This window comes from Heloderma suspectum, chromosome 11 (assembly GCF_057233095.1).
Source record: "Heloderma suspectum isolate Gila_16-S chromosome 11, 16-S_ref, whole genome shotgun sequence".
In the NCBI taxonomy this organism is placed as follows: Eukaryota; Metazoa; Chordata; class Lepidosauria; order Squamata; family Helodermatidae; genus Heloderma; species Heloderma suspectum.
The window spans coordinates 19,472,195-19,489,707 of NC_139468.1; the positions used below are offsets into that span (position 1 = coordinate 19,472,195).

The following is a 17,513-nucleotide window of genomic DNA, read 5'->3' on the forward strand; positions in this document are numbered from 1 at the left end:
TAAATTACATGGTATATATTTGCTCCCCCAGCAGTCTGTTCTAGGCCAGCGCTAAACGATGGCTTGCGTACCACAGCTGGTTGGTCAGAGGTGCTGATTTTGTTTCTCCCTCCTAGAATGCCTCATTGAATCCATCGGAAGCCCTTCCGAGATTATAAAACTGAAGCAGAGCTATGGAGCGTGGATGATGGATCTTGCAAACAGAAGCGATGACAAAATTTGGATTGCCGAGCATTTTACAGGTCGGTTCAGGGTCCCGCTCCCCACCCTGCCATGAAGCAAACTGGGTGACTTTGGTCCTCTCTCTCTCTCTCTCTCTCTCTCTCTCTCCTTTCTCTCTCAGCCTAACCTACTTCACAGGGTTGTTGTGAGGATAAAATGAATGGAGAGGGGGGAAAGAGTACACTACCCCAAACTCATTAGGATAGCAGAAAAACATAGTAGGCACTGTGATGGTTCTCTGCCTGTAACATGCTTGGGAGAATAGAGAGCCTGGAAAAATAGAGAGCTTGAAAGAGGCACCCAGAGTCATTCCAGTGTGTTGCTAGTGTCAGGATTGATTGTGAGCGCAGGGAGATAGTTAGCAGCTCAGATTCAGAAGAGAAGCAGCCAGAACTGGGGGAGGCTTTATCACAAGCCAGTTCAGTTATGGGCAGGCGTGCTTCTCAGATTACCAACTCCCAGATGGCTGGGCATGAAGCTTTCTCCTTACCCCCCTCTGTGAGAAGCAGCGAGCAGGAGGAGGAGGGGCTTGAGGACTGTGACCTAAGAGACACAAGGCAGAGACACAGAGCTAAGAGGGAAACGTCGGGGGCGGAGCTCAGACTGTCGAACCCATTAGAGATGCATGAGAGGCTATGCAGGGAAGCATCACGCGAGGGGCGGAACCTCCCTCCCTAAGTTAGCCTAGCCAGATAGCCTCCCTTTCAAACTACAGGCAACTTCGGTGACCCTATTTGAATCCCCTGGAGGCATTCCTTTGCAGCCAGAGAGTCTTTGAGGATTTGCATCTGTAATGAACCTGCGAATAATGAATTAAAGGCCTGAGACTGAAGCCTCTCATTTTGTGTGTGTGTGAGTGCTTAAGGGAAGAGGGGCCCAAGCGTTTTTTTTTGACAGCTAGTAGGGATGGGTGATTTCGATGGTGCTCGTTTTGATATGGATTCACCAAAATTCGCAGATGTCTTCATGCTTGGAAATAACCAGAGATTAAAAAAGAAATCAAAGGTGGGAGAAACTGAAACTGACAGATTCATAAATCTGGGCCAAGGGCTTTGAACCGTGGAGGCTGGTGGCTCTGTGAATCCACTCTGGGTTTCATTCAGAACCAGGCAGAGCTCTAAAGGAGCTATCCAAGGAGCTCCACACTTTGGATAGCTCCTTTAGAGTCCTGACTGGTTTTGACTGAAACCCGGCAAGGATTCACCACCCACTGACATAGGAGCCACCAGCCTCCCCTGGCTTTGAGTACTTCGCTCTTAAAAACCAGGTATTGAATTCAACCTGTGCATTCAACCATATTCATGCTGATTTAGGGTTGCCATCTCTTTTTTCCCTGACTGATCCCTCATCTTTAACAACAGTCAAATGGCAGGCAGGTACAACGTGGTCCTCTCCATATTACAAATAGGAATCGGGGATCACCCAGTGGGAGAGGATCGGAAGATGGGAGCATCTGATAGCAGGGGCAGAGCAAATCCCCAAAGAATTTCACTTTGTTTCAAAGGCAATTTTGCCCCTGCCTTTTCTGCACTTTCCAAATGCAGCGGAAACCCTGCATCGCCCACCTAATTTCTGGAAGGAGCTTTGCTTGGGCGGCCCAAGGAAGTCTGTCAGGTTCAAGAGACACAAACTGCAACTTCTTCCATGCCTTCTCCTTTGAACAGGCCACATCATAAAAGAATACCAGGACATCACAGCACTGTGGAACAACAGCTACAACACCACTGAGCTCCCGTGGCAATATTACGGCTGTGGCCATGCTGTCTATAACAACGCTCTGTACTATCAGCGTGTGGGACGGAACATCATTGTGAAGTAAGTGGGCAAGTGAGGGAGGGGCAGTTGCAGCTTGCCTGGCTGTGGACTGGTGGACTAGCAGCTTCTGCCATCACTGACCATAATTACCGTCGCAGATCGGGGAGGGAAATCCCCGTGCCCCCACTGGAGGGCAGGGCTGTCCAAGCTCTTTCAGCCCATGGGCCAAATTCAGTTTCGGAGAAGCTCTTGGGAGCTGCAGTCTAGTGCTGGGTGGGACCAAAGGCAAAGGGGGCTGGGGCAAAGACAAAAGGGGAGTGGCCAAAATACCAAACATACCAGCATATTGTAGCTTCAAGCTGTTGCTGTCAGAAATGAATCTGAGCATCTGGAGATGTCTGGCAGCTCAGATTCAGAATGGGAACAGCAAGAACAGAGGGAGGCACCCTCCCTAGTGAGCCCAGATATGGAGAGACTTTCTTCCCAAGACCTTGACACACAGATGGCCCAGCATGACTTGAGGGATGCTAGGGTCCATCACAGAATGAAGCAGGAAAAGTTAGGGGCAGGGCTCAGATGCTCTGCCAGGTTGGCCACTCGTGGAAGCCAACATAGGAGAGAGCCACCCTAAGGGAGGGGCATCCCTGTGAAGCTAGTCTGGCTGAGAAGTTCTTGCCCAGACTGCTGGCAACTTCTCTAACTTCCACTTCATATCCTCTATTGATATTCATAGATGTGTGGTTTAGATGGTTCTATGCAGTCTGAGAGTCAGGAATGAATCTGAGCGTTTGGAGATGTCTGGTTGCTCAGATTCAGAATCAGAATGGGAACAGCCAGAAGAGAGGGAGGCACCCTCCCTAGTGAGCCCCAGATATGGCGAGACTTTCCTCCCAAGACCTTGACACACAGGTGGCCCAGCCTGAGCGGCTCCCCCATTCCTCCACCATAAAACTGAAGTTTCAGAGGCGGAGGGTGAGGGGTGTGACGTGAGGGATGCTAGGATCCACCGCAGAGTGAAGTGGGAAAAGTCAGGGGCAGGGCTCTGACGCTCCTCCAGGTTGGCCACTCATGAAAGCCAATATAGGAGGGAGCCACCATAAGGGAGGGGCATCCCTGCGAAGCAAGTCTGACAGAGAAGTTCTTGCCCAGACTGCTGGCAACTTCTCTAACTCCCACTTTGTCTCCTCTAGTGATATTCGTAGATCTGTGGATTAGCTGGTTCTATGCAGTCTGAGAGTTTCCTAGAATCTGCATTTGTAAAGAAGCTAGGCATTGACTAATAAAGTAGTGTTGGCCTGAAGTTTTGTTTCCTGGACCGTGTTGATTGTGGATGAGGAGGATGAGGGAATGTGCCACTTACTGCCAGTAACTAGGCCTTAGGAGAGGCATTTCAACCTTTTTTGAATGGGGGAAGAAACTGCACAAAAGCTGGTAGACCACCAGATGATCAATGGTGAGGGGAAAGAGGGTGGGACAAGAAGAATGGACTGGATTTGGGCCACAAGCCTGAGGTCCTGCACTGCACCTAGAGGGTGTCAGGATGCAGTGGCAGAAGCACCAGGGCAGGTGTGGAACCTCTGACTAGGTGGCAGCCCCTGGTGTGGCCGCGGATGATGCTATCAGGGATACCGCTATGACCACTAATAAGGGATGCTGTCACTGCAGGGGGTTGTACTAGGTGACCTTTGAGGTTCCTTCAAACTCTAGATCACCCTGTCCCCCATTTAGCAGCAGAAGTGAATCGCCATTCATTGCATTCATTTATTTATTATATTTCTGTACCTCCCCACAGCTGAAGCTGTCTGGGCGGTTCGCAAATATATTTTTTTTAAATTGAAATACACTACATAAAGTATAAAACCATTCACGTAATGACATAGAACAAATAGCACTCACAACAACAACATGTATCCCCCCAAACTTGAAACCATCAGCCAGAGACAATCAAAAAGACTCCTCATATGCTTCCAAATGCCTGAGAGAAGAGGGCAGTTTTAACCTGGCACTGAAAAGATGACAGTGTTGGCACCAGGCAGGCCTCGTCAGGGAGATTGTTCCCTAAGTGGGGGTCCACCACCAAGAAGGCCCTCTCCCTTGTTTCCACCCTCCAAAGCTCCCAGAGGAGGACCTTAGATCAAGAGTGTAGTGTACAGGTCGGTTTATGCCAGGAGAGATGTTCCGTCACGTACTGTGGTCCCGAGCCATGTAAGGCTTTATAGGTCAAAACTTACAAAGATGGAAGCATCTGTTATGTAGGTGTCTGCTGAGACCCTCTGGGAAAATGCTGAAAGACACACCTCTTCACCACACTCCAACTTTTTGTTTTGATGGGTTACTTACTGTGAATAAACATTACAGGTGCGGGGGGCCAGACTGGGACCAAAGGGTTGACACCCCCTCTATCCAATGCATTTGTGGTTTGGCCCTGCCCCCTTTTCCTTTGGCTCACCCTTAAAGAGAAGCCCCTGGGAATGATGGGAATTGCAGTCCAGTACATCTGGAGGGCAGCAGGTTGGGGAAGGCGACCCAACAGGGTATGATAGAGTGACCAGAAGCACACCAATCTTGTGCATTGTTTTCTCTTCTTTTATTATTACATTTTACCCTGCCTTTATTCCTCTTGGAAAGAACCCAAGGTTGTTTACATGGTCCTCCCCCTCCCCATTTTATCCTCACAACAACCCTGTATGGTAGGTTAGCCTGAGAGTCAGTGACTGGCCCAGTGTCATCTACTGAGCTTCGTGGCCAAGTGGTGCCTAGGACCTGGATCTCCCGACCAGCACTCTAACTTTAGAGTAAGAAAGAAAGAACGACATAGCTCCCAGAGCAGACTCTCAACTTCCAGGCACCAGAACCTGTTCTGACCATTTGGAGTTGATGAAGATCCATCTGTCGCTGCCATCTGTCCATCTCTCTTGCTGTCAACATGCATGCTTGCTTAACCAGCGTTCAGACTGGGATGCGTCTAATATTTGTTTGAAGAGGTTCCATTCTTCCCCCGCTTGGCAGATCCCTGCAGAAAATCTGCCTGTTCCTCCAAGTTTTGCAGCTCGTCTTTCACAAGGACTGGGTTCCAAGCTCATGGTGGTACCCAGGGCCAGCCTGTCTGTCTGTCGTTAGCTTTCATTGTCTGCGAGCTGGGATGAGGAGATGATGCAGTCTCAGCCTTGGCTGTGCTGGGATGCTTTGGCAAGGCTTCCAGCTGTATTCGGATCGGCCTCTGCCACTTGGCAATCTCCAACCAAGCTCTTGATGTTGAGCCAACAGCAACATCCCCCTTTGAAAGCAGGCGTGAGGTTCTCCTTGGCCTACCCCCATGGAGATGGGGCCAAATCCAAGCAACAAAGGTGGTTCGTGGGGTCATAATGAGTTCTGTTAAAGGCACTCCTTGTTGAATATTTGAAATTCTAAATATCAGCCAGTGACGTTCAGCAGGGGATTGCTTTTGTGGGAGGCCTTTGAAGGCTTCAGGGAGGAGGTGTGCTCTAACACAGCCTTGTAAAGCAGCACCAGATAGGTTCAAAGTGCTATAGGCATGTTCAAGATGGTTTGCTTACCTGTAAACAACAACAAAACAGTACTGGACCCAATAGCGCAATGGTCTTAACTCAGGGCTAGGCATTCTAGTACCTAGGGATGTCGGAGAAGTCCACAACAGAACCAAATGAGCTTGGATTTCTATGAAAGCGTGTGGTGTAGTGGCTAGAGTGTTGGACTGGTAGTTGGGAGATCTGGGTTCTAGTCCCCACTCCGCCATGGGAGCTCACTGGGTGACTTTGGGCCAGTCACTGCCTCTCAGCCCAACCTACCTCACAGGGTTGTTGTTTGTGAGGATAAAATGGAGAGGAGGAGGATTATGTACACCGCCTCGGGTTCCTTAAAGAGGAAAAAAGGTGGGATATAAATGTAGTAGATAGATGATAGATAGATAGATAGATAGATAGATAGATAGATAGATAGATAATTCAACCCATGGATTCTGCAGCAGACCAGGTTTTCCCCTTTCAGGCAGATTGCATGGACTTGCAGACCATTTTTCTAACCTTTGGGAATTTTGCACGAATTTTGCTTTAGGAAAATACACATTTTTTTAAAAAACAATGCCCGAAAATGTGCATTTCCCCCATAGGTAAAAGTGTGAAAATGCACATGGGGGTGGGATTTGTGCATTTTGTGGGAATTTGCACATTTCTGCATGTGTGAATTTGCACCAATTCAGAAGCTAAAAAAAATCCAATTTTGTTGACGGGGGCGATGGAATGAAAGGTGCCTGACAACCTGCGAAACAGACAGAACGGGTTTTACACAATCTGTACATCCCTACCAGTGCCCTCCAGATGTTTTTGGACTATGATTCCCATAAGCCGCAGCTGTCATGGCCAATGGTCAGGGATTAGGGGAGCTGTAGTCCAAAACATCTGGAGGGCACCAGCTTGCCTACACCTGGACTAACTTGCAGTAAGTCTGGAACGTCTTCTGTTTCCAGATACATGCAGCATGCCTGCTGTACCTGGAACTTGCAGAGCACTGTAATGGTTCTCCCATCTGTAGCACCCAGACTGTGGGACTCCCTCCCAAAAGAGATTTGGCTGGCCCCGTCTCTCTTGAGTTCTTAGGAGGGTGGTAAAGACTTCTCTATTTATTTTGCTGTGTCTGGAATGTGTGTATGCATGTATGTTTTTTCTACCCTCCTGGTGCAGCAATGTCTTTCTAAAACGGACCCACTGTGTTTGGTTTTTATGCCCCTCTTGTGCTGCTCTTTTAATGATTCAGTTCACAGCAGGGTGGGAGGGGAGAAGATGCATCTCCATATGTTTTGGTAGCTCTCCAGATGTGCAACTTCCAGAAGCCCCTGCCAGCATGGCCAATGGCCAGGAATACTGGGAGCGGAAGTTGAAAACATCTGGACTTCATTTCTGCCCGTTTCTGACTTGATATATTTGTATTTCTTCTGATCTCATTCTTTTTATTGTATTTTTAATCTGGAAACCACCTTGAGAACCCTTTTCAGGGTTCAAAAGGTGGAGCCGAAATTTTATGGGCAGAGCAATCTTATCTGGGAGGGAGATGGAGCAACTGGGATGGAGGGACTCTCTTTTCCCATGCCCTGTCAGCTTATGCTAGCAGGACAGAAGGTTTGGAGCACCAACTTTTTTTTCCTTGTGAGTTGGCCCTTTCCAGCCATTTCCTTTACTTGTCTTTGTTTTTACTTTGCCCTCCCCCTTTTATTCTGCTGGGTGAGAAATGAACTGCACCAGCTCCAGGACTGGCATCCTTCTCTATTTCATTTATTACATTTCTGTACTGCCCAATAGCTGAAGCTGTCTCTTCTTCCAACTTTTTTTGGGGGGGGTGTTGGGAGGCATGGGAATGTGTGGGATCCTCAGCCTTTTCCGGCACACCCATGGGTGCTCCCTGGGACGTCTCCTTTTTGAGCTCTCTGCTGGCGGAGTTCTGACATTGGAGAAACACTGGCTGCGTACTTTCCTGCGGCCTTGTGGAGGAGACTTGCGAGATTGGTTTGCCCTCAGCAGGGCAGACCCAAAAAATCTAATGGCTCCTGTGACGCCCTCCCAGGGACCATCGGATTGCAGCATTAGATGTCTATCATGCCTGTATGCTACCTCCAGGATCAAAGGCATAAAAAAGGGCTGGCTTTAAATCAAAATTGCCCCCTCCTTTCTGCTGCTGCACTGCTGAATGGCCCCTGGACTGCACCCCTGCTCTAAATCATAGTTAACACGAACCACAGTTCTTGGTTTGCATGAATGCATAACTGTGGTTCATTGAAAATGGAAGCAAGAGCTTCTGATCTCCTTGCAGCCGTGCCGGAGCAGGAGAGGGCAGTAGTTCAGTGTTACATCCAGGGGTGGAGAATTTAGTTCCAGTTTGCAAATCACTTGAACTTGCCCCACTTGCAAACCTGAGTGTGAATGCAAAGCATGAGTGTATTAGAAAAAAAAAAAAAGTGCAAATTCCCAAGCTTGGGATTGTGTTTCGAAGATGTGTATTTTGAAAAATGAGTACTTCAAAATGTGCATTTTTCAAAAATTACACATTTCCATGCTTTAGTCAATGGGGAGAAAGGGTGCCTTTCTGGAAAATGCACACAAAAATGCACATTTTCCTGTTTGAAATGTGCTCTTTTCCCATTTGAATGAAAGGAAAAGCAGGTCGCAAATGAGAGTGTGGCAAACCAGCTACAAAGTGGAGTTCGGGGAATCCGGGTGAACTTGGTTCTCCCATCCCTAGTTAAATCTGAATGTGGCTGTTGGGTCTCTGGAGGGCATCGATAGGGAGAGAATGCCTCACACTGAGCTCTCTTAAGCAGCATGTTCTGTGCTTTGAGGATCAAAAGGGAAACTTTGGATTGGACCAGCATTATCCTTTGCCTCATCTGCTTTAGATGCTGAACTGCCTTCCTCATAGTGGCCTTTTCCTTTCGCAAAACTGTATGGCCAGCTGGCCTTTCAGCCGTGAGATCCTGCCTCTTGGGTGCATTCTCACCCTTTGGGAGGCTGTGGGTGGCATCATCAAACGACAGCTTTCTCCTGTTGGGATGCATCCTTCCATCAGGGCCACTCTTGGAAGGCTGCCTCCAACACTCTTATCGGCCCGTGGCAAGACGCCAGCTAAGCACCTTTCGAACTACTTTTGGTGGCTCACTGACCTCCACGGTTCTACCATTATTGTTCCAGCATCACAGAATTTCTGGGAATAAGAGTAATTAAAACACTGACACAGTTACACTTCAGTGCTTCAGAGATTAAACATTCGGCCAGCCCCTGTGAAGGCAAGTACAAGGCTGGGTGCTGGCTGAACCTCCTTGCTTAGAAACAATTTAGGTTTTTACTCCTTCAGTCATGGGTTATTTTACTGGACTTTGGAACGTGCCGACCAAGCCAACCCAGTCCCCAAAGCACTTCTTCCCTACCCTTTATTCCATGCTCACCTGGCTTGTAACCACTCCACAGGGAGAAGAAAGCAGGGGAGTCTCTCTGGCTAGCACTTCACAAGCTGCATAGCAGTGCAGGCCAGGAAGACAGTCTCTGGTGGCCTTTGAGAAATGTAGTTTTCCCAAGGGCTGCAGCAATGGCGGTAGCTCTTGAGAAAACTGCATTTTCTCAAGGGCCACCTAAGGCAAGGACACCAGACTTAGGTGGGGATGAGGAGAGACCTCCCTCCTTGCTTCTCTCTGCAGGAGGATTGGACCAGTACTGTTGCTGCTGGTGGACCAGTGGTTTATTATTATTTCTATTATTATTTATTTTATTTCTCTACCCCCCCCCCCCAATAGCCAAAGCTCTCTGGGCAGTTCACAAAAATGCACACCACAAGACAATAAAAACATAATATAAAATCTCTAGCATACAAACTGTAAAATAATTTAAACAGCTAAAACAGTTGCAACAAGATACTGGACCTGAAAAAAAACAACTGATACAAATGCCCCATCATATGCCATCAAATGCCTGGGAGTAGAGGACAGGCTTAACCGGGCACACAAAAGGTGACCGTGTTGGTGCAAGCCAGACCCCATTGGGAGAGAATTGGGGGCCTGCCACCGAGAAGGCCATGTCCCTTGTTGCCATCCTCTGAACCTCCATCAGAAGAGACACTCAGAGCAAGGCCTGGGTGTCTGGGTAGGTTCAGGTTGAAAAGGGTGGGGCTGGGTGGGTGGTTCAAAAAGAATTCAAACATATTGTAGTTCAGGGAATCTTCTCTAAGGTCCTGTCCTTGATTTATATATGATTCGATGGAAAACAAAACAATTGGAGTCTCATTCATTTTTGTTCTTCCGTTCATTTCAGCCTAAAACGAATGAAAATGAATGGTGTGCATTTGTTTGTTTCTCGTTTGTCTTAAAAATCAGTGTACAGCCCTACGCTTTCTTGTAGTTATTCTTAACTTTTCTCTTCTTTTCTAACAATCCTTGCAGATATGACTTTGCAACACAGTTATCCCAAACCCTCCAAGTCGAGAATGCCTGGTATTATGACCGCATGTACCTCTTCAGTGCTTCCAAATCCTACTTCAGTGTCGCCGTGGATGAAAACGGACTCTGGGTGATGTACCATTCGAGGCCTGACGGACACATCGCGGTTGTGCGTGTCAATGAGGAGACGTTTTCCATGCTGCCGCCCATCAACACGACCTACCCGCAGTCCAAAGCTGGCAATGCGTTCATCGCCTGTGGGGTACTGTACATCACAGACAAGAACCATGCGCACGTGGCGTTTGCTTTTGACCTCTTGAGAGAGAAGCAGCTCGACACAAGTTTCAAGTTGAACCTGTCCCTATCTGACGTGCGTTTCGAGCAACAGCTGTCCCCACCCAAGCAGGACAATGCAGAGTTTGTGCCCGTCCTGGCCATGCTCTCCTATAACGTGGTGGATAAGCACCTTTATACATGGGAGCATGGCTTCTTAATGCAATACCCCATCCATTTTATCAGCTGAATGCCTTTGGCATGAAAAAGGTGTGCCCACCAGGTCAGCTTTACCTCGTAAAGGAAGAATCCAGTTTGGAGGTCAACTTTCAGTAAATACGTATCTCCTATTCAAGGCCCATTGAACAGTGTGTATTTGTGTGCAAGCATGTATATAGGGCAGGTTTACGATCCACTGTGTGTCCATCATGTACATTCAATTATGTAGGCTGCTCTTGGCTTTATAGAACAAAGGCTGCTTAATATTATGGCTGATGCTACATGCCAGCAAAACCCAAAGAGCTTTTTGTTTCTTTGCCGCAGTCTGTATGTGGGGAGGAAGGGGGTTGTGGGGTGGGAGGAACTTTCAAATGTCATGCGTCTCGAACAACCTCAGTGATGAAGTCATCTGGCTTCTTATGGAAGATTTGGAGAGAATTTCCTCCCCATTTTCCGATTTCACTTTGAGTATATTTTTAAAATTTGTTGTGCCAGTCTGCTGTTACTCAGTTGCACCAGAGATTGAGGGGATTTCAGAAGACTGGGTCCAGGGCCCAACCCATTGAGCCAGTCTAAAATCAGTCTGGTTGCAGATCAGATCAGATGTAGTGCCCCTCCCCATAACCCAGCTCATGGAGGGAAAAGGATCCACTCCAGAGCAACCATTTGGCATGTATTTTAAGAGGCAATTGTCGAATTGAACTATATGCACGGCTGTGAGTTGGATCCTGATCTAGTTGCGTGCAACTGGGCTGATAGAACCGGGCTTCTTTGCCCCCTCCTCTCCATGGTAGCCCCTCTAATCCCCTGAAAATGCTACATAGTGGGTTGGGAGACCCTGGTGAATGGGATGAGCTATGTTGCAGGGGGAAGGGATCCCCCCAAATTGGGCGGAGCCACCTTCTGTGAGTGGAGCCCTTCCATCCATGGAAGGCAGTTTGTGAATCCATCCCATATAACTCCAAAGACGTTTCACACTAATAGGTACTACGCTCATAAATATCTTAACACTGGTCTAATCCTTGGCTGTTTTCAGGAGAGTTGGAAGTGGTACAATGGAGGCATATAGTTTCTCATGATGTACACATCCATTGCAGGCTTCATGTGTCTTGCAGTGTGTGTGTGTGTGTGTGTGTGTGTGTATTTGTGCTTCAAGCCCCACCTTACAAAAACAGTTTGACAAGAGAATAGTAGGACAAAAGAATGAGCCCAAAGGAACAGTAGTGTACTACCTTCTTATTAGGACCAACTGAACCATCACAAAGCAGTGGGCAAGCTTTCAGACCACTCAAAACCTCTTCATCAGGGTGGATGCTCAGTAAAAAATCAAATGGGGTAGATGTTTAGTTAAAAAACAAAACACAGAACAGAAACAAAAGAAGTTTCTGAGCATGAAGGAAAACTACCAAAGTTTTCAGTTGGTAAGAGTTTCAAGATGGAAGTTCAGGATTACAGACTTTGGGTACAATCCTGGATACACTTTCCTGGGAGTAAGGATGGATGAATTTATCAATTTCTGTTTTTTTTCAGATTCTCATTTTTCCGATCTTCGCTTCGTTCCTTCCTGTTTCTGCATCAGTGTGCGGAGTTTTTGTTAGTTAAAATCCACACAAAAATTGGTATGCATTTTAATACGCGTTTATCAGTGTTAGGGGAATTTTTGCTTAGTAGACATGTTTTTGCAAGCCATTTTTCCTAATGTGCTGCATTTTTGTACATTATTATCACCAGCATACACACATTTTTGTGCAAATGTATGCATTTCTTTATTGGAGAATACGCTGCAAAATTTGGAGAAGTGCCAACACCAAAGAACAGCTCTGTTTCGGTTCATGTATTGCTTCAGGAAATGTTAATTAGGTAGGTTTCTTGTTAAAATGAAAGCAACCTAAAAATCAACTCCCATCCCTGCCTGGGAGTAAGTCTCATTGAACTCAGAGGGGCTTATGTCTGAGTAGGCATAGACAGGATTGCGCTGTCATATGCGATTAGCTCCTCCTGCTAGGAGCAAATCAGATTTCAACTTGCACCAAGGGCTACTGGGACAGAGAAAAGCAACCTTGTATCGAACAACTTCCTTGGTCTCCATAGTTGACCAGGAATTCCATGCAAGTGAGTGAGCAGGCTGGTGGAGAAAGAATGGATTATTCCATTCCTTCACAGTCAGCCTGTTTTGTTTCTCCTCCATGAACAGGGATGGACGAACTCCCCACCATCCGGTATTGGTGGGCACCCACTGAAGCACTGCCCTCACTCAAGCCCCCCCAGATCTGCGCTCGAGCCCCCACGAGCTCGCCCAGCCACCCACACTCACCCAGGATCCCATCCACAAGTGCCTGCCACTTTGCCAAGCTTATTTTTATGGACAAAGTCATGAAAATGCGCCTATTTACATATGCACAAATTTGGGCTGAGAAAGCTTAATATATGCAATATTAGAGGCATAAATGGGCCATTTGCACCTCTAATATTGTGTAGATCAGCCTTTCCCAGCCCAAATTTGTGCGTATTTAAATATGCATGTTTTAATGACCTCCTTTTTTTCTGTAAAAATAAGCTTGGCAAAATGGTGGGTCCTCGTGGACAGGTCTGGGTGAGTAGGGGAGAACGTCTGGCTGGGGGCGAGCGAGGCCAGAGGCTCAGGGGATGCGGTCAGGGGGCGCCTGAGGCATCCCTATCTATAAGCATCATGGGAATGTAACAGGCTAGTACAGGGGACAGTGATCTGTCTCCCTTCCCCCTGTCCTCTTGATAGAAATCAGGTTTTTTTTCCCACTAGCTTAAAAGGAAAGAGCCTGCATTTTCATCCTGGCCAGAGGAGGCAGCTTCCCTCCTCTGTGGCCAGCATGAAAACTCAGGCTACTAGCCTTGTAGTAGGGTTGGGGTCTTTTTTTTTTTTTTTTTGCAGACTAGTAAGTTTTGTGGGTTTATTTGCAAGGCTGGAGAAGAAATAGCAATTCTTCCTTTGAAAAACATCAGTGCCAACAGTAATTCAAATCCTTTTCTGATGGTGATTGGAACACACTGGTCCCTTGTAAGGCAGAGAGCAGAAGTAAAGAGAACCATGTAATGGCAAAGCTAGAGATGGAAGAAATGGGTGTGCACAACAGTCTCCTCCAATGTTTTGACCTCCAGCTGTCTTGGATCAAACCTCTTTTCTAGTATGGTCATTAGCCATGCTGGCTGGGGGTGATGGGAATTATAGTCCAACACATCTGGAAGGCACCACAATGGAGAAAGCTGGAGTTAAACAAATATCGGAAACAGTGTTTCTCAGATACCACCTTCAACTCTCTTTAAGAGTGATAGTCTGTCTCCCCAGGCCTGTGTCCACCCACTGAAACATGTAATATTTAATCTGAGGTGGTCTTGTTCTCATTTCTCTGTTGCACTGTCAATTTTTAAAATAAGGAGATTTTAGCGATAATCGTGATCATAGGTGTGTATATATTTGTTGGCACAGAAAGACACAAAGAAAAATGTTTGTGAATAAAGGGTGAGCTGGTCAAAGAGGTGACTGAAGTGAACTTGGTGACTCCTTTGGCATTCAGTCATGGTGATAAAAAGGTGGATGTGTGAAATGGAGGTAGATTGTTTTTTTGGGGGGTGGGGCAAAAGTCATCAGTAAGAAGAAAAGTTCCGGGAGCCATCTGGGGAAAACAGAAGGGCTCAAGATAACTGAAAGGGTCAAACCAGATAACACATTAAATAAATCTGTCATACTCCTAGACGACTTCGCAAATTAAATTAATTTAAATGTTGTAAGCCCAAAGCAGCTTACAAAATATTAAAACACAATACAACATTCAAAAAGCAGTGTTAACAATTAAGGATCAACATTTAAAATGTGAAGAATTCACAGTCAAGCCAGTTAATAAGCAATAAAAGGTGCAAAATGCGGCATGGAAGGCTAAAAATTTCCTTGACCAAAAGCAGGCCGAAATGAAAGATAACAGGGGAAGTTGGCCAGCCGTATATCCCTGAAGAGAGAGTATCACAAATGAGGGGCCACCGCTGAGGAAAAGTATTTTGGCAAGCCATTGAACTAAGTGGACAGGGACTAGGAACTACGAATCATAGAATAGTAGGGTTGGAAGGGGCCTATAAGACCATCGCGTCAAACCCCCTGCTCAGTGCAGGAATCCAAGTCAAAGCATCCCTGACAGATGGCTGTCCAGCCTTGTCTTGAATGCCTCCACTGTGGGAGAGCCCAGCAGCTCCCTAGGGAATTGGTTCCATTGTCGTATTTCTCTAACAGTCAGGAAGAAGAAGGAAGAGCTATGGCAGGAACAAACACTTCACTGGAATTCCCACCAGAGGCCCTCTTCAAAACCATGCCAGTTTAAAAGTTTAATCAACTTTGCAGGTGCACAAGTTGCCTTGTTTTCTTCTGAAGAGGATAGCCAAGATTTTACAGGAGTCTATGCTCTACAATAGCCTTCGGTAACCTGATACCCCCCCAGAACCTTTGAACTCAAACTCCTATCAGCCCCAGTCACCATTGGCAATGGTCAGGCTGGGAGTTGTAGTCCAAAACATCTGGAGGGCATCAAGTTGGGGAAGACTGCTCTATACCAGCCTTCCCCAACCTGGCTGGCCATGCTCGTTGGGGATGGTGGAAGTTCTACTCCAACACATGTCGAGGGCACCAAGTTGGGAAAGGCTGTTCTAACCAAGTTTAACCAAGTTTTACATGGGGTGTATTATATGTGCAAGTGTTTGGAATGTGCACAGCTCTGCCAGATGCAGCTTCATTGGATGAAGGAGACTCCAGTCTGCCAAAAGTTATGCCATAATACATTTAAGTCTTTAAGGTGCTACAAGACTTGTCATTTTAGCTCACTTTATATTATCCTTATAAAAATGTGTGCAACAGTACTATTCCTTGCCATTTCCTTCAAGAGGCTTATCAGAATGTCCTTTCTTTAGAAACCGATGGGCTTCCAAAATCATCCTTCCTGGGGTATTTGTTCCAATCAAACATTGTAAAGCCTCTAGCTTATATAGTGAAGTGCAAAAGACAGAGGCACCAGGGTGTTCCGTGAAATAAAAGGAATTTATTTAACTTACAAAGGTAAAACAAATGACATTTGCTTTCTTCTCCTATATATACTTCACAGCTTGCAATTAAAATTGCCTTTAGACAAAAGGTGCATCTTATCCCATCTTTTTTCCCCCTCTTTTACGATACAGCACAGACATCAACATTCTCATTAGAGGGGGGAAAATTACAATTTGCTAACATTTAAATACACAGACATCAGCTCTGTCATCTTAGTAAGAATGTGTCTTCCTGTTTACAGCAGAGAAAAATACATCTAAATATGACAAACAATAACTGGTATATTACAAGCAAACAATATTGACCTCTGCATAGTTTATACAATATGCTGCGGAAACAGTTTAGATTACCGATCTTGTCAACTATTTACTAGCTGGCCACGTGTAAGCCTGACATTCATCTGAAATGCGGCATTATATGGTTCTATCAGTAGTTTCTTCTACAGCTTTATTTAATGACGTTTTGTTTTGTTTTATTCTGGACAAAACAAAACTCAAAAGGATAACTAGGCTCTCCTTCACTACAAACAGTGTTCACAATACATTCCTAATGTAAAAGGCAGGACTGAAAATAACGGGGGGGGGGGGAAGGAAGAAAAGGACGGAATTCAATGTTATGAAAGACTTAAGAGTCACCAGTGAAAATGGAAGCCCTGTGTTGAATTCACTCCTGTCCTCCATAATGTTTAGTACAACGTACTTTATACTGATGACTCATTATACTACTTGATTCCCTTCCCTCACCAGTCAGTGGTGTGGAGAGGGAGGTGGAGAAACACAAATAATAATGAAAAGGCCAGGAGTAAGCTGTACTTCAAGTTATAGAGGAAAGAGGGGAATGCAACTCAGGGCTTCTATTTTCAGGGGCAGTCCCATGTGTTTCATATCTACTGCCCAAGGAGATAGAAAAGCAAAAATAGTGTGCAATTTAAGAAAAATTCCACTGGTTCTGAGAAATGTGCTTCTGTGCAATTTACAGTACCAACTGTTGTGCATTAATGCTAACTCAGGGAACTGAAGGAGGAGGAAGAGAAAAGGATATCAGCATCAAATAATATACAGTACATTCCTCATTGCACATTGGTCCACTGATTGTGTGGTCATCACATTTTTGTAGTGGTATGACCTGAAATAATAATCATTAATAATAAACAACAACATAAGATCACACTCACTTGGAATACCCTTCATCATGACAAATTATTTTCCAAATGGAGGGGAAAAAGATGCAGACATGCTTCAAATTAGTGGCAAAGATGTGGAAGAATATCCTGAAAGTACATGAAAAATAGCTTACTTTAGGTATTTGCTGCAACTGCAGGATAAGTGTTGTTATGCTTACTTAAGTAAACAAGGCTCACGGGTCAGAGAACACAGGCCCAGCTATCGCTCCGCTGGGACATCACCTCTGACAACAGGGCATGCATTTCCATCCCATCAATCCATAGGTGCAGTGCTCAAAACAATACAAATGTGTGGGTGGCTTTTTTTAAAAAAAAAATCAAAACATTGCTCTTCTCATTAATTCAACTATAGCATTAAATGCTGCAATGATTACTCTGAAAGCGAAGTATGGTAGCATCCCTTCTTAATTGCTCATTACAGCATTCTCCAGTTCCCCTGGAACGTTAAACCTTCTCGGAAAGGGGAAGCAGCAAAGTCTACAGAATGTCACAAAGGCTTGAAGGAATATCGAACGCATTGGGTAAAACCCGCATCTTCAGGGTGCCATCCGCTCCACAGGAGAAGATGCGATTGCCTTGCGCCATTTCAATCTGCATGACTCCAGCGCTCAGGTTTCGGAAGATGGACTGCTTGGCATGTTCGTGTTTAAATGAGTGGATTAAACCGTAGCCCGCCAGTCTCCACACCTACAAGGAGACAATGGCAAGCATGCATCTTGTCAGTAGATACTGGGTCCAGAGTTAGCCTACTGTATCCCCTTAAGCAAAGGACCAGTGGTACAGCATACTTTTGCATGCAGAAGGTGCCAGGCTCAATCCCCGGCATCTCCAGCTCACAGAATCTCAGGTAACACTGGGATGGG

The 17,513-nt window shown here is 46.0% G+C and overlaps 2 protein-coding genes across 5 annotated transcripts in view; one reads left to right on the forward strand and one right to left on the reverse strand.

Moving 5' to 3' along the window:
- GLDN (gliomedin) overlaps positions 1–13,920 on the forward strand; it is a 52,231-nt gene extending 38,311 nt beyond the window's left edge. The window contains exons 8-10 of the mRNA XM_084817106.1: positions 117–242; positions 1,887–2,037; positions 9,917–13,920. Of these exons, the coding sequence (XP_084673232.1) occupies positions 117–242; positions 1,887–2,037; positions 9,917–10,436 (797 nt within the window). The 3' untranslated portion in view covers positions 10,437–13,920. The remainder of the gene's footprint in view (positions 1–116; positions 243–1,886; positions 2,038–9,916) is intronic.
- Positions 13,921–15,442: 1,522 nt separating this feature from the next.
- The window catches only part of DMXL2 (Dmx like 2), a 123,924-nt gene continuing 121,853 nt past the window's right edge, over positions 15,443–17,513 (reverse strand). For all 4 annotated transcript variants that reach the window (XR_014785352.1, XM_084817103.1, XM_084817102.1 and 1 more), the window contains one exon: positions 15,443–17,337. Coding sequence is in view for 3 of the 4 variants with exons in the window: in XM_084817103.1 (XP_084673229.1) it covers positions 17,128–17,337 (210 nt within the window). In the remaining variant the exon portion in view is untranslated. The remainder of the gene's footprint in view (positions 17,338–17,513) is intronic.